Genomic DNA, 17,017 nt, shown 5'->3' on the forward strand with positions numbered 1-17,017 from the left:
CTGAGTATTTTTCCACATCCTATTCAGGTATTACTTCTAATTATCAAGTTATATGATGAGGTAGAAAGGTATGATTATCCCCATTTTACAGATGAAATTGAGGTATAAAGAGGCAGTGTAGTCACTGGCCCAGTCTATCACAGCTGGAAATGGCATAGCCAGGACAGAATCCGGGCATCCGATGACACAGCGGTCTCTCTCTTTTGTGTTCTCCTGCCTTAGTCCCTGGATGGTGTAGCATTGTCCTCACAGAGGTCAGGAAAGAATGTCAGGGGGCTGACATGAACTGGTGACCCCGGAGGTGCCATTCTGAGAGGCTTCTCTCTTGTGAATGCAGGAAGCTACTCTTTGTCCATTCGAGACTACGACCCTCAGCAAGGAGACACAGTGAAGCATTACAAGATCCGGACCCTGGACAATGGGGGCTTCTATGTCTCCCCGAAGAGCACCTTTAGCAGCCTACAGGAGCTGGTGGCCCACTACAAGAGTGAGTCCTGCCCAGGGCCACATCCCACCTATCTAACTGCAGAACCTACACTTGCTATGCAGGACTGCCCAGGCAGGGACATGGACACTACTCCATTGCTTTTAATCTTCAATGCCTTTATTATACTTTGCTTTTTGATTTATTTTGTTTTGAGGTGCTGGGTTAAACTCAGGGCTGAGACTGTGCTAGGCAGTGCCCTACCATGAGCTGTGTCCCCCAGCCCATACATCTGCATGAAAAGGGCCAGTCCCCTAGAATCCTGGCCACAGGTACACTGCAGCACGAGGACTGCAGAATGGGCCCGACCCTCCCCAGGTGACTGGCTGCTTTGGGTTTTGCTGAAGGCTTGGACTTGTGGCACGGGAGGGTGGGAGCCAAGAGGTGGAGATGACATCTTATGTGCTATAGTGTGTGTCCCTCATGGTGGCAACACAGAGAACGCTGGCCAGATGCCAGGTGCCAGACAAGAGGCTCTAGCTGGCTTGGAGCTTGTTGCCCATAAATGACCCAGCAACTCTGTTCCAGATGGGAGGGATGGGCTGTGCCAGAAGCTGTCAGTGCCCTGCATGTCCTCCAAGCCCCAGAAGCCATGGGAGAAAGATGCCTGGGAGATCCCCCGGGAATCCCTCAAGCTGGAGAAGAAACTCGGAGCTGGGCAGTTTGGGGAAGTCTGGATGGGTAAGGACCCAGGGGTGGGGTCAGGGGAGGTTGGGAGAGGAAAGGGAGGTCATCTGCTTTCAGAACACCCCAAACCAAGTGGGAAAGCCACTGGGCTGCAGGCAGATTTGAATAGTAACCACCAAGGGGGCAATTCCTTGATAGCAAAGCTATATTGTCCTGCTGTGCAAACACAGTTTTGCCTTTGTGGCCAGCAAGGTCATTGGGTCTGGCACAGAACTTCCTTCTAGGAATCAAGAGTCCTAGATAAGAAATCTCCTCCCGCATATGGGGCTGGAACCGTCTACCGTGGTGGGGTTGGCTTAACCAGAGGCCCCTGCGGGAAATAGGAATTAGCAGTGGGGCAATGCAGCTCGGAGACTTCCAGGTGAGTTCAGGGCTGGCAACGGAGGACTAAGCTATTCTGAGCTCATCTGGACATTGTGGGGCACCAAAAAGGCATGCTCAGCTCCTGCTGTCCTCGCCCAAGTAACTTCAGAGCAGCAGTGTTTGCTTTGCAGGGTGGTGGGCAGACAGAGCTGCCATGTTGCCACTCCATGACGGTAGGAGTGAGGACAGCATGCAGGGACACAGGCATCCAGCCAGAGAAGTAAGCTTCTAGTTTGACCAACCATACTCATTGAGCACCTGCTGTGTGCCAGGTACTGGACACAGGAATGAGACAGAAATAAGGAGAGGAAGGTAGGACAGAAGTAGGTAATGAGGTAGGGCAAAAACAAAGCTCTCCTAGAAGGCTTACTATAGGAAGACCACAGGTCTGTGTTAGAGCGTCCTGAAAACCATGGCACAGATGAAAACTGAAGCAGTTATGAGACTGATGAGATCCTCAAGACAAAACGAGGTGCCAAGTCCTTGTGGTAAAATAGGGTTAGGTGCTGGAGGGACCGAGTGACATGCAGGGTGATGAGTCCTAGTCCTAGAAGGTAAGGGCCAGTCTGGCAGATGAGGCTAGCACGGTAGCCTCAGCCCAATGATTGAGGCCTTCTGGGGTACAGTGAGTCTGGTATTTATTTCAAGACCAGTGTTAAAGATGTAGAGTGTGTGTGTGTGTGTGTGTGTGTGTGTGTGTGTGTGTGTGTGTGTGTGTATGACCACCTAAGTGGTGTTTTAAGGTCATTTTTCAGTCTTACATCTGCCCTTCAAAGGGAATGCTATCCCATTTCCACTATTCAGATGAGGAACCCTTGGCTCAGACAGGTTAAGTGACTTGCCCAAGTGCACACAGCTGGGAAGGATGGAAGCCGCTGTTCACCCCACACTCCTAGGAGACCCCTGCCTGTCCCTTCCTCTCTAAGGCAGAAAGAGAGCTCTCTGTGAGAGCGGGTCTGCACCTGGCCTTCCAGGGCTGGGGGAGGCCTGCGGGTCTTCACCACCTTCCTTGCTGCGTCTTCTCCAGCCACCTACAACAAGCACACCAAGGTGGCGGTGAAGACGATGAAGCCGGGGAGCATGTCTGTGGAGGCCTTCCTGGCGGAGGCCAACATCATGAAGACCCTGCAACATGACAAGCTGGTCAAGCTGCACGCAGTGGTCACACAGGAACCCATCTACATCATCACAGAGTTCATGGCCAAAGGTACATGGAGTGGGACCAGAGCCAGGGCTGGCCCTGGGGCCTTCCCAGCCCGGTGGGCAGCACCCCCAGGATGTCCCCTCTAGGAACCAGCAGCCCAGCCTCTTCCTGGCTGTGGGGTGGCATCGTGGGAGGGGTCACCTAGGAAAGGCAGAACTTGGGGCCCCTGGGAGAGGAGGGCAGGGCCAGAGGGCCCTGGAAAGTGAGAGAAGAGGCGCCACTGCAGAGGTTCCTCACCGACTCACTGTGGCCTCAGAATCAGGGGTCTCCCCTCTCTACTGAGCTCCCTTCCCTGCAGTCCCAGTGCTCTGAGCAAGAAGGTGACCAAGTCAGTACCAGTCACTCACCCTGTCAAAACTCAGCTGATCTCAGGGGTTTTCTTTCCATGCTACTTTTCACAACCACTTTCAATCTCTGCCTATCGTTTGATAAACAGAAACATCTCACACAGCTTCACTGTGATTTGAAATCCTAACATTCCATTTTCTAAATGTATGTTATGCCAACTCATAAAGCCATGTCCCCAGCCAGCCCCCTGAGCCCAGGAGCTCATCAAAGTGAGAAAGTCCTTTCAAAACACTGAGGTTCTAGTTCTGAGGCACTGGGAATGGTCAGCAAATATATCTATTTAAATTCAGTGCTATGGCTGGTCATGGTGTGGGTGCTCATAGCTCCAAATGCTTGGAGGCTGAAGCAGGGAGATCTCCTGAACCTGGGAGTTTGGGATCAGCCTGGGTCACACAGTGGGGCTCCATCTCCAAAAACTAAACAAGATAAAAATGCATTGTTATGAACAGATACTAAATTAATAAGATAGTAAGTCTTTGCTTTCCCTCCCTAATGCAGGAAGCCTGCTGGACTTTTTGAAAAGTGAAGAAGGCAGTAAGCAGCCCTTGCCAAAACTGATTGACTTCTCCGCCCAGGTGAGAGTTTGATGAGGAGGCTGGGGGCTGGGATAGGAATTCAGCTACTTATTTAACACATGGTTATTGGCCACATGCTATTATAATAGCAATAACTAAATGACAGCAATAATTGCAATAACTGATAGCTTTATTTATGTATTTATTGCAGTACTGGGGATTGAACTCAGGACCCTGTGCTTGTCAGGCAAGCGCTTACTCAACTGAGCGATCTCCCCGACCCTTAGTAGCATTTGTTGAGTGCTCAGTGTAAAACAATTTTTCCCCCAGTTCCTTGGATACCAAAGCCCCAGAGATGCTCAAGTCCCTCATAGGAAGTGGTGTAGCATTTGCATGTAGCCTACACCCACCCTGCCATATACTTTAAATCCTCTCTAGATGACTTCTTCTACCTAACCCAATGTAAATGCCATGTAAATAGCTGTTATTCGCAGTGTTCAGGAATGATGACAAGAAGCAAGTCTGTACAAGTTTGGTTCAGACACAATCACATTTTGACTCTTTGCGATCTGAGCCTGTGGAGGGAGATCCCACTGCTGCCTCTTCACAGGCACTGACTTGTTTAATACCATATCAACCTTCTAGAGTGGGACTCCACTATCTGTTCCTGGGCAGCAAATGACCCCAAGGCTTAGCAGCTTACAAAGACAACAAGGAGCATTTCTCCTGCTCCTGCAGGTTGACTGCACTTGGCTGGGTGAGCCACGTGGTGATGGAAGGTGACTGGTACATTCTACAGTGCAATTGCCTCCTCCAGGGCCTTGTTCCAGGAAGGGTTCATCCTTCAGAAGACAGCGGCTCTTCTTATAGCACTGTACAGAGAAGACTGTGCCAGGGAGCCAGGCCCTGGTGTGCAAAGCATTTAGCTTCTGCTGGTGTCAGGCTTACTGATGTCCTATTATCCATGCAAGTCAAGCCCGGCATCAGTGTGGGAAGGGATGGCTCAGGCCATGAATCCACGTGGGCGCAGTTCAGCAGTTGTCCCCATGGGAGAGCCTGACCACAGGAAGTTAACTGCCATCTCAGTTTCCCTCAGAATAGGAAATGAAAGTGTTGTGAGATTAAGCATGGTTCAATGTGTGTGTGTGTGTGTGTGTGTGTGTGTGTGTGTGTGTGTGATGCCAGGAATTGAACTCGGGACCTTGAGCTTGACAGGCAGGTGCTGTGCGACTGAGCTATCTCCTCAGGTGAAGTTAAGTACAGACGAGGAAACTGAGCCCAGCAGAGTAGCTTGGCTGAGCTGCTGTACTAATTATGGGGAAGCAGCAGTGAGTGAAATAAAAAGCATTGCTGTCCTTGCTTCACACAGGTGGCCCTGGCTCAGAATAAAAGAGCACAGTATCCAGAAAGAAAACAGTGAGTGAGTCACAGAGACACATCTTAAAACCCACAGCGGGTCTGGGGGTGTTGCTCAGTGGTAGAGCACTTGCCCACCATACACGAGCACCTGGGTTCCATCCCACATACTATAATAACCAGTTTCTTCCCTTCTCTTCCCCTCCCATCCCACAGCTCCTCTCTCCCCAGATCCTGAGTGTCTTCGCTTGTGTTCCGTCCCATAGTGGAGAAGGGCAGGGGGTGCCACGGGAGCACAGAGCAAGGGGGGTGCCACAGCCCAGAGGCACAATTGGAGAAGGTTTCCTGGGGGATGTGGCCTCTAGGCTGAGCCCTGAAGGATGACAGAAGTTCTGCAGAGGGAGACAAGAGGGAAGGGTGTACTAGATGAAGGAACAACAGCCTGTGCAGAAGCCCAAAGGGGAAACAGAGGGGCTGGACTGGTCAGCTGGAGCCTTGAGGTGATGGCTGACTCTGCAGTCTGGTGGAGGCTGAGGGAAGGCACAGCTGGGCCAAGGGTGAGGCCTACTGGAGCTGCAGGGACAGAGCTCATTTGAGTATGCAAATCCCAGGGCTCAGAGGCCAGGACAAAGCTGACAAAGGGCTCTACTCTCAGAGTCTGGACACCAAAAGCATACAGAAATCAAGCCTGGCAATCTCATTCCAGTGGGCCCCCTCAATACAAGAGTCTGGCCTGTGGCTAAACTACAACCTTGTAACCCATGGGAGGCTTGCTTGACAGGGTTAAGGGCTACAGCAAGATCCATTCTCCCATTGCACAGATGGGAAAACCAACCAACGGAGGGAAGGGGCTCCGCACGGTTCAGCAGCAAAGGTGGGCCCTGAGCCTAGGGACAGAAAGGAACCTACCTGAGGACCTGCTCTGCAGTCCTCAAGAGCAGTGTGGCATGAGGATGCCCCAGTCCCATCATCAATTTTCTCTTGACCTCAGACCTTCTCTGGGTTTCACTCTCCCCATTTGTCCTATAAGGGAATCAGATCACAGCTCCTAGTTTTCCAGCTTAAAAATATTTTAGCCACAACTCTGTTGGCCAAATGAAATTTTATACAGTAACTAAATATTATATATAAATATATCAAGCTGGCATCATGGCACACGCCTATAATCTCAGCACTCTGGGAGGCTAAGGCAGGAGAATCTCAAGTTCTACCCTAGCATGACAATTTTGTGATTCAGTGAGACCTTGTCTTGAAGTAAAATGCAACAAGGGCTAGGGATGTAGCTCAGTGTGAAGTTCCTGGCTCGTCCCCCCAGTACCAAAAAAATTAATCAATTGAAACCCAAGTTGTTCTGATTGAAGGCAGCAGAGTAGAGCTTCACACATGGCCTTCTTTCTCTTTGTCCTCTCAGTAGGACCCAGTTTGAAGAGGCCTGGGCTGGGATAGCTTTTTTTTTTTTTTTTTCTTGGTGGAACCGGGGATTGAACTCAGGCCCTTGTGCTTGCCAGGGAAGTGCTTATTCCACTGAGCCATCTTCCCAGCCCCTGGGCTGGGATATCTTTACAAATCCTTCCACTTGGATTTTAGGATTCCCTGGTGCTCTAGGAAGCAAATCAAATTCTAGAGCTTACCCTCATGGCACCCTGCTTGGTGGTCATGAACTCGCCACCTCGCCAGCCTCAGCTTTCAGATGCTCCCGGCACCCCGTTAACCTACCCATTACTCATTCCATGGACACACCCTGGATAAGCAGCCCTCCATAGGCTTGTGGGCTTAGGGTTTTGTGCTGTTCTCTGCCCTGCCTCTGGGCCTGGAGCACAGTCCTTAACCCACAGCTTGGGGTGTCCCAGCCAGGGCACTACGGGCCACCACCACAGGGAGCACTAAAGGACAGACATTGTCCCAAGCCTTTGATGTGGGCCTTGAGGATTCATCTTCATGTGACTTCTTGGAGACAGGGACTATTGCTGTCCCCACTCTACAGAAAAGTGAGCGCAGAGCTTGGGGCTCAAGCTGAGCTGTTCCAGCTCCAGACCTGTTGCTCCTTGTCCTATACTGCACCCTGAGTGGGGCTGGTAGGCCCCACTTAAAAAAAGAGTGACTGTCAAGCATTATGGTGGCCCTGTAAAAATACAAAGCAAGCTGGGGACAGTAGTACAGGCCTACACACCTGGCTTCTCAGGAGCCTGAGGTAGGAAGATCACAAGTTCAAGCCTGGCCTGGGCAACTTGTCTCAAAATAAAAAGTAAAAAGGCTGTGGATGTGTTTCAGTAGCAGAGTGCCCGTGGGTTTAATCCCTATGTTGAGAAAGAAGAGGAAAACAAACAAAAACCAGTAAAGTAATAGATAAATGTTGGTCTGAGAAGACTGTGAGGTTACAGCTTACAAGCTATGTTTCTATGGGACAGTTACTTGTTTCTCTGGGTTTTAGTTTTTTCATCTACGGAAAAAGGGCTTAAAAGGGCTTAAAAAATAAATGTTTTTTAAGTAAGTGTGTTTTAAGTGTAACAATAAGCAAGCCACGTTAGCTAGTAACACCCCAATAACTTTGCTCGTCCCTGGTCTAAGGATGACTTATAACTTTCCACACTCTGCAGAGAACCTGCTTTACCCCACTCCCTACAGACCAACTTAAAGTCACTTCAAGTTTTTCTTAAGTGTAGACCTGCTGTTGCTGCATCGGGCGCCCCCTGCTGTTCATTCCTTGCAAAGGCACCGTCCACTGGCCACGGCCTGCGGGCAGTGCCTTGGTTTGGCTGGCCAGACCCTTCTGCCTCAGTCTGCCCAAATAATCTTCCCAGATTGCACCTAGATCCTATCCTCCAGAGTGCTGGCATTCTGGAAAGCTTAGAGGCAGAGTGAGAAACTAGATTGGAAATCTAGAGCCAAGGTGTGAGGCTGACAGAGTTTTGCTGCTATGTGATTGGAAATAGGTATCTCCAATTCTGTAAAGCAGAGACCAGAATGAATCTTCTTCTACACTTCCTGTTCTCTTACTCAGTCCTGTCTGTTCCTTATGGTACTTATCACCCCTACACTGGCTTTGCCTGGATCACTTCCTACTCAAGGCACATGTCTGGCCATAGGACATGCCATAGATTTTGGTTGAATGAATAAATGAAAAAAAAATTAGGTTTGGGGATGAAGAATATGTAAAAGATAGAGTAGAATATGACATGAACCTAGGTTGTCCTACGAAAGGGGCTAAGGATGAATGCTCATAATATTCTGATCCATGGGGTGTGTGTGTGTGTGTGTGTGTGTGTGTGTGTGTGTGTGTGTCCTGAAGAGATAATCCCATTGCTGTTTCCTTGAGGACACTTCAGAGAGCTCTCCGGAAGTTTTGGAATTAGGGAGAAATTCCGCCTCTTCAACTGAGCCATGTCTGGAGGATCCCTAAGCCTAGATAGGTAGACAGAAATGCCAGCCTGACTCCAGGGCTCTGACAACAAAAAGGAGCTGCTGCAGATGTTTTCTAATTATTTCCCACTGGGTTACTCCTCCTCTGCTCTTGAGTGGGACTCTCTTGGGCCAGGCAGATCTGACAATGAGGAGGCGTCTGTTTTGGGTACAGATTGCAGAAGGCATGGCCTTCATCGAGCAGAGGAACTACATTCACCGAGACCTCCGAGCTGCCAACATCTTGGTCTCCTCATCGCTGGTGTGTAAGATTGCTGACTTTGGCCTGGCCCGGGTCATTGAAGACAACGAGTACACAGCTCGAGAAGGTAGGAAGGACTGGCCGCCCAGCAGGCCAGCATGTCCACTTGGGTGAGTTGTGAGTGCTGAGAGTGGGTTCATGCAAAGCTCTCTCCCAGTATCTCCTCTGCATTAGTAAGCTGAGTGGTGTCCCGGGCAGTGGCCTGCACTTGAGTCTCACCCAGTCATTTTGAGAGAGAAATTTCAGGCTTGCCTGAAAGGTACTGATCAATTTGAGACTTTAGCAAGCGCATGATGAAGTTAAAGGTAAGAACAACTTTATGAAATATAGACGAAAATTTGAAAGAGTTCAAATGTCCATAAGCAGCGGGATGAACCTAAATTGTGGCTCATTCACATCAGGTAATAGCATGCAGCAAAGCAGAATGCAGCAGCGATGCATGCAGATCAGTGGGTAGCTCTCACAGACGCAGTGCCAGCGCGAAAGGTGCCAGACAAGAAAGAGGAGGCGCTCAGTAGTTCTGTGCATGTGAAACTCTAAAGCAGACAAACTTTTATATAAAAGCACATAGCAGCATTATTCATTAAATAGCCAAAAATGACACAGCCCTAATTAATATACCTGATGAACAGATCAACAAAACATGGAATATCCATCCACACAATGGAGCACTGTTCAGCTGTAAAGTGGAATTGAGTCCTGATGCACACCACAGGTGGATGCACCTCGGAAACATGTTAAGCGAAAGCCGAACACAAAGCACATGGAAATCGTGCAGGATATTCAGAGCCACAGAGATAGGAAATGGAGTAGTGGTTTCCAGGGCTGCAGGGAGTTATGGAGAAATGAGAGATTTTGCTTTGAGGTTTTTTGTTTTTGTTTTTTTTTTGGGGGGGTAAAGGAATATTCTAAAATGTATCCTTTAAGTATGCAGATTTTGTAGTCTGTGAGCTACATCTTGAACAAAGCTATTAAAGAAAAAAAAAGACAGAACATCATTTGTAGCATCAGAGTTCAGAACAGTAGCTCCCTGGAGTCCTGGGAGGGATGCTTCTGAAATGGTGGCAATGTTCTGATCTGATGAGCTGGCTAGTGTACACACACATAAAAATGTGTTAAGTTATACATTACAGGTTTGTGTACTTTATTTCATGTTTGTTATAACTCAGTAAAAAATTTTAAACTGGGCCAGCCATGGTAGTGAAGGCTTATGATCTCAGAACTCTGGGAGGCTGAGGCAGGAGGATCAAAAGTTTAAGCCAAGGGGCTGAAGATTTGGCTCGGCACTAGAATGCTTGCTGCAAGCCCTGGGTTTGGTCCTCAGCACCAAAACCAAAAAACAAACCTCGCCTAAAAAAAATTCAAAAAATAAATAAATTAGCAATTCAACCAAAAAAATACAATAAAATAAAAAAAAGTTCAAGGGGCCAGGGAGATAGCTCAGTAGAATAAGCGCCTGCCTGGCAAATGCAAGGGCCTGAGTTCAATCCCTGGTTCTGCAAAAAAAAGTTCAAGCCCAGCCTGGGCAACTTAAAGACTTAGTAAGACCCTATCACAAAATAAAAAACATAGCTTAGTGCAAAGGTCCTGGATTCAAAACCCCCAATATCACCCCAAAAATGTTTTAATTGAGAACAGGTTTTTTTGTTTTTGTTTTTGTTTTTTGTAAATGTAGAGGGCCGGCAATATAGCTCAACGAACTAAGCGCTGCTTAGGTCAGCTCGGGGGCCACGGTTCGATTGGCCCTGCCCCTGAGAGCACTGAGCTGACAACTGAGTTCAGGCATGGTGGCGCACACCTGCAATCCCAGCGCTGCAGAGGCTGAAAACAGGAGGATCACTATGAGGCTGAGCTGCCTAGTAAGACCTTGTACCAAATACATAAATTTTAAAAAAGAAAAGAAAAAGTAGAATGTATAATTCCATATGAGAAAGATTAAGGAAATAAAGAAAATGCTATTGATCCGAAGGAAGGGAAGATAAAGCAATACACAGAGAACATTTCTAATACTCTGCCAGTAATAAAGCAGCTCTTGCCAAATTCCAAAGAACATATAGATGACCTCCAACTTACAATGGTTCAACTTAGGATTTTTTTCAACTTTATGAAAGCAATCACATCGAGTAGAACTTGTACTTCCAATTTTCAATTTTGATCTCATCTCCAGCTAGTGACATGCAGTATGTTACTCTCTTGCTGGGTGGCAGCAGTATGCCACAGCACCCAGTTAGCTGGCAATGCATTATGTTGCTAACTGAGGATGTTTGGTAGGTTAGGTGAACACAAAGCCCCCCCGCTTTTTTGGCATAACAGATTGAACTCAGGGCCTCACACATGCTAGGCAAACACTCTACCACTGAGCTACTTCCCCAGCCCTTTATTTTGAGACAGGCACTAAGTTGCACAGTCTGGCCTCAAACTTGTGATCTTCCTGCCTCAGCTTCCCAAGTAGTTGGCATTACTGGTGTACACCACTATGCTTAGTTTTAGTGTATTTTGATTTATGGCATTTTCTAACTTATAAAGGGTTTATCAGGATGTAATCCCATCATAAGTTGAGAAGCATCTGTATATCGTACAGGCCATGTTCACCAATCATAATATTAGGATAAATACTAAACAAAGGCTAGCTAAACCTATCCTAAATTCTGTAGATGGAAGGGAGGAGACACCCAGTGACTAGTGGAAATCTCGGAGGCTGGAATCAAGGTCCTCCCTTTCCCCATTGCCAAGATAGAATGACTGAGGCACTAGCTGATACCCCTGAAGTCTTTCTGCCCCAAAGAGTCTGTGGCCTATAAGACTCCACTCTTTCAGCTGTAGTTCATGGGTTATTGACTGAATCAGTGAGGGGGGCCCCTGAGTGAGCTCCCATATCATATCCCTTAGCTCCCTTCCTGCTTTAGCATCTGCCTACAGCACGGATGCCCCTAGCTTCCATTGGGAGACCACACTGCAGGGAAATCATGGTTCTGCCCTGTTCCTTCACCCTAGCAAAGAGCTTGCCCTGACTGCTCCCCACACTCCCTTCACCTTGCCCTGTTCACCCCTGCAGGGGCCAAGTTCCCTATCAAGTGGACTGCTCCTGAAGCCATCAACTTTGGCTCCTTCACCATCAAATCTGACGTCTGGTCCTTTGGCATCCTGCTGATGGAGATTGTCACCTACGGCCGTATCCCTTACCCAGGTAGGAAAAGGGCCCACCTTGGGGCTGCTTTTCAAGCCCAGCCTGGTAATGGTCCATCTTGTCAATGTGTTCATCAAACTGAGTCCTTGCCCCTCCCCTTCCCCCTTCTCACACTTTTCCATTGCAGTTAAAGGTACCGCCATCTACCCACTTTCTTAAGCCAGCACTCTCAGAGCCTCCTCGACCCTTCCTTCTCTCTACCCCCTGCCATATCCAAGCAGGCACAAAGTTCTGGCCATTCAACTCCAAAGCATTTCATATCCGCCCATTTTTAACCCACAACCTCCACCCACAAGCAGACCAACAGCATCTTGCACATGGATGGTGTGTGTTTTAGTTACTTTTTTCTCATTGCTGAGACAAGATACCTGACACCCAAATTAAAATGGGTAAGGTTTATTTATTTAGCTCATAGCCTGTGGAGGTGTCAGTCTATAATCAGCTGGCTCCAAGGCAGGCCAGCATGACATAGGGGCCATAGTTGATGATGGTAGAAGACAGCAAAAGCCCCTGTCTTTTGATAGTGCAAGAGCAAGAGGAAGGAGCCAGAGAGCAAGACTCTTTTTCTCCCTCCTATTGTAGCACTCATACCCCCAATCCCAGCAATAAACAATGAGCCAATCACAAACTCTACATTGAGCTTCCAGAAAGCCTGCCCTACATAACCAACTACATGAGGCTTTGGGGGGGCATTCAGACATGGAAGGTAAGTGTGTGATCTCCTAATCAGGCTCATTGTTTACCCCTTTCTCTCCTGCAGGTCATTCACCACCTGTAGTCAAAGAGGTTTTTTCCTAATCTGTGACTTAGATTATGTCCCTTCTCCACTTCTCCCATTGTAATTAGAATAAAATTCCAAAAACTCATATAGCTTGCAGAGACCACATAATCTACCCACTGCCTCCTTCGCCAGCTTCCTAACCGTTTCTGCCCCTTTCCACCTAGATACCTACAATACCATGTGTCTCCCCTGTGAAGCCCTTTCATAATACCCTATGCTCTTTCATTCATGGCATTCAGCACAATTGATAGCTCTGTCTTTAATAATTTCCCCATCTGACTCTGGGCTTCTGAGGGCCAAATATCATGTTTGTATTCCTTACTAGCAGCTACCTTTGTTCTTGGTGTACAGTGGTGCTTAATGACTCTTTATTGAATGAGCAACTATAATCCAGTGCCTATAATCCAGTGCCTATATAGGCAGTGCCACACTGAATAGTCCATTTGGGGATATAAAGATGTACCCAGTACATGGATTATCTCAGACTTTGTGAACAATGAGGTTCTCTGTTCCATTTATGTCTTGAATGGGTGTCTAGCCAGACGCTAGAGAGAAGCAAGATGGATATAAAGAGTCCCTGACTTTTTATGTAAGCTGTGCTGAATTTGAATCTTGTCTCTATCAGTTAATAGGCTTTGAGAAAGTCACTTTACTCCTTCTACTCCGGTGTCTTTACCTGTAAACAAAAACATACAGACAACTATCTATCTCCCAAAGGTATTTATGAGGATTAGAACTCACTGGGTTCATTCAACAGTATTTATGGAATTCGTACTGTGCATTGGGTACAGAGGATATAGTAAGAGAAGTGGCCTTCCTGCTCATAATGAGACCTGGAGAAGCACACACTAAACAGAGTTAACTACTAAGAAGAAAATTTAGCAGGGGAGAGGGAGAGGGGGCAGCATGGTCTCCTGCGGGCAGGAAGCGCATACCAGAGCAGGTAGGTATGAACTGAAAAACAGATCTGGAGAGAGGATCCCAGACAGAAGGCATTGCTTGTTCATGGGACCTCAGTTGTGTCTGAAGAACAGCAAGAAAGCACAGTAGCTAGAGACAAGGAACAAGGGCAGATGATAGGTGGCAAAGACCGTAGGGACTGCACAGGCAGGGCCCCCAGACATGGTGCGAAGCGGGGGTGTTAGCCAAGGTGCATGGGAACCTATGGGAGGGACTTGGGTAGATGACAAGAGGAGTCATCATCTGATTTCAGCCTTTTGAGGTGCTTAGGGGTTCAGTGGGATGGGAGGAGGGCAGTGGGATGGCTTTCTGTGAGGTAGCCACAGAGATGGTGCAAGCAGAGGTGATAATGGCCTAGAGTGAGGTGGCATTGGCCACAGAGATGAGTTGATAAACTGGTACTGCCTTTCAGAAAAAAGGAGAAAAGGTGTGACTGGCTGATGGAGAGGTTGAAGGAGACAGAAATCAAAGATGATTATCCTGGCTTTGATAGAGCAGTGAAATGCCAAGAATTGTTTTAGCCCTGTTAAATTTGAGGTAACATCTGGACTTTCAAAGAAAGATGTTTAAGAAAACACTTGAAATCACAAGGGAGTTCAAGGCAGATAGACTGGAGATTATTGGCACTAAATGATTATCTTTATGGATAACTAATATAAACTTAAAATGGCAATTGAGACTGGGCATGGTGGCACACACCTGTAATCCCAGCTCTTTTTTTTATTTTTTATTTATTTATTTATTTATTTTCTGGAACCAGGGATTGAACTCAGGCCCTTGTGCTTGCCAGGGAAGCGCTTATTCTACTGAGCAATCTCCCCGGCCCCTATAAACTTAAAATGAATGAGAAAATGACCCCATTTGTAGGGTGATCTTGGGTCTGACTACCTGTTTTGTCTTGTGAGTACACTAGTAAAAACCAAGCAATGGATTATAGAGCCCTGAATCTATTCAGATGCATTAGACTGCAAGTAACAAAAATAACAAAATAAGCCAAAATAATAGGCAAGTTTCTATTGGAATAATGCTGGTACTGGTGGCTGGTTCAGCTATCAGGACTCTGGGTTAGTTTCTCTGTGATTATCTTCCCCATGTGTAAGATGAATGCCCCAAGTACTTCATCATCTCACAATGCAGGCAGGCGGACAGGCAGGCAGGAAGGAAGGAAGGAAGGGTGTCCTTCAAAGTCTCTCTTTTAGTCATGGGGGAAAGCCTTATCTAGAATTCTCCCAGCAGACCACTGCAGCTGCTCTTGGCCAAACCTGGGTCCCACGGCCAGGCTGTACTGAAAGGGAAGCTGCAAAGGGGGTGTCTGGCTTTCACACTGAGTGGGGCTCAACTCACAGGGTAACATGGAGAGTGATGGCAACTGGTGAGGCCACAGTGTCTGCCAGCTGTGAGCTCCCATCACCCAATCCTCTCTTGTTAATTCCATGGCTCCTTCCCAGGAATGTCCAACCCAGAGGTGATCCGGGCACTGGAGCATGGGTACCGGATGCCTCGACCAGACCACTGCCCAGAGGAGCTCTACAACATCATGGCACGCTGCTGGAAAAACCGCCCAGAGGAGCGGCCCACCTTTGAGTATATCCAGAGTGTGCTGGATGACTTCTACACAGCCACTGAGAGCCAGTACCAACAGCAGCCTTGATGAGCAGGACCCAGGCAGGGCCAGGAGCCTAGGCGGTGCCTGTGCGATGGCTCCAGCACAGTTCCCCATGGCCCGTTCACCCTTCCCGTCCCCAGATACCACTCTCACTCCAGTCAGTGTCTTCATCTGCAAAGTGGATGGGTTCAACTGCACAATCCTTTTGGACTCTAACATTCCGTAATCTGCCATTCTCAAGAGACCCTTAGTTGATATTTTTATTGCCTGGAAGGGCTGAATTCCAGTTACAGCTGTCGTTTAATTGGGGAATTTTTAAAATAATGTAATAGATATTTAAATAAAATACAAGAAATGCCAAAGTCTTTACCAAAATATCAGCTTTTCCTTCCATCCAGTTCCCAAGCATCTATTTTCTTTCTTGCTATTGGTATCAGAAGAGGGACCTTTCCAGAGGCCAAAAGGTCAAGAAAAGCAAGATTCAGTGCTCAAAGTTTTCTAACTATCCTAAAATAGTTGCTGGTCATACTAGTTTCCTAGTAACAAATGACAACAAATGCAGTGGCTTTAAACCACACAAATTTATTCTTTTAAAGTTCCAGAAGTCAAAATCTACCACGACTTGCAGGTATGCATTCTTTCTGGGAGCTGTAGGGGAAGAATTGTTTTCTTTTCTTATCCCAGCTTTTAGAGGCCACCCACACTTCTAGACTCGTAGTCCCCTCTGCTTATCACCCCAAAACTACTTCTCTCATCAGATTTGTGATTCAGAGTTTCCTGCTTTTTTCTTCACTTTCAAGGGTTCCTGTAGATTTATTAGGCTCCCTGAGCTAATCCAGAATAATTTTTCTACCTCAAAATCTTTTATCACCTTTGCAAAGTCCTTTTTGCCATGTAGGGTAACACAGTTTCTGAGAGTTAGGACATGAATGCCTTTCAGGGCCATTATTGTGTTTGCCACACTGGTATACACTATGGATTTTGCCTCCCGGGTTCTGTTCATACTAGGGTGCCAGAATGATTTTTCACTATCTGGGGCCCTGATTCTCCTGCCAGGTCATGCCATCACAAGAATTGGTGGGTCTGGATCTCCCTCTACAGCCCTGGCATTTCCCATGGCCTCAAGAACCAGCATGGTTAAGGTGGTATTGCGGGAATCCTCAGGATCTGGGGTTGTGGCTGCCAAGAGGTATCTGATGTGGGAAGCTGTCAGTAATAGGGAGGGAGACCTGTTAGGAAGCAGAAGACACAAGAAGGCAGTGTTGCCTCAGCTGGAAGTTTCTGGTAGCCAGCTTTTGCTGTTGGGGGAAGATAAGAAATGGACAATCGATGGGGTACCATGACACTTTATATATTATCGTATCCTCAGGGGTCTGTATCTCAGCACCCTTATTAAGGCTCAGAACCAAAATATTCCACAATATGCATTTGTTGAGAGCTTGGTCCCTAATGCAGCAGTGTTCACAAGCATGGCTTCGGGGAAGTAATTAGATCATGAGGATTCCAATCTCAAGAATGGATTCATTCACTTATGAATTCACAGATTTAATGGCCTATTGGGAGGTGGTAGCAATAGGAAGAGGGTCTAGTTGCAGGAAGTAAGTCATTAAGGACTTGAAAGGGATGTTGGCACCCTGACCCCTTCCTTCCTCTCTGCTTCCCGGCCACCATGAGGGGAACAGTTCCCTCTTCCATGTGAATCTACCATGATGCTCTGCCTCCATGAGCTGAAGCAGGAGGGCCCAGCACCCATGACCTGAAACCTCTGAGGCAGTGGGCCCGAGTAAGTCTTCTCTCTTTTTAAATAGATTTCCCTGGATATCTTGTCACAGTGCATTATATATACATATATATATATATATATA

The 17,017-nt window shown here is 47.4% G+C and overlaps 1 protein-coding gene across 2 annotated transcripts in view; it reads left to right on the plus strand.

Moving 5' to 3' along the window:
- Hck (HCK proto-oncogene, Src family tyrosine kinase) overlaps positions 1-15,527 on the plus strand; it is a 41,069-nt gene extending 25,542 nt beyond the window's left edge. For both annotated transcript variants that reach the window (XM_004630795.2, XM_023714896.1), the window contains exons 7-13: positions 338-487; positions 1,013-1,165; positions 2,562-2,741; positions 3,585-3,661; positions 8,532-8,685; positions 11,674-11,805; positions 14,995-15,527. In XM_004630795.2, coding sequence (XP_004630852.1) covers positions 338-487; positions 1,013-1,165; positions 2,562-2,741; positions 3,585-3,661; positions 8,532-8,685; positions 11,674-11,805; positions 14,995-15,197 — 1,049 coding nt within the window. In that variant the 3' untranslated portion in view covers positions 15,198-15,527. The remainder of the gene's footprint in view (positions 1-337; positions 488-1,012; positions 1,166-2,561; positions 2,742-3,584; positions 3,662-8,531; positions 8,686-11,673; positions 11,806-14,994) is intronic.
- The last annotated feature ends 1,490 nt before the right edge of the window (positions 15,528-17,017 follow it).

The sequence above is a fragment of the Octodon degus genome, unplaced genomic scaffold, assembly GCF_000260255.1.
Source record: "Octodon degus isolate 3935 unplaced genomic scaffold, OctDeg1.0 scaffold00037, whole genome shotgun sequence".
NCBI lineage: Eukaryota > Metazoa > Chordata > Mammalia > Rodentia > Octodontidae > Octodon > Octodon degus.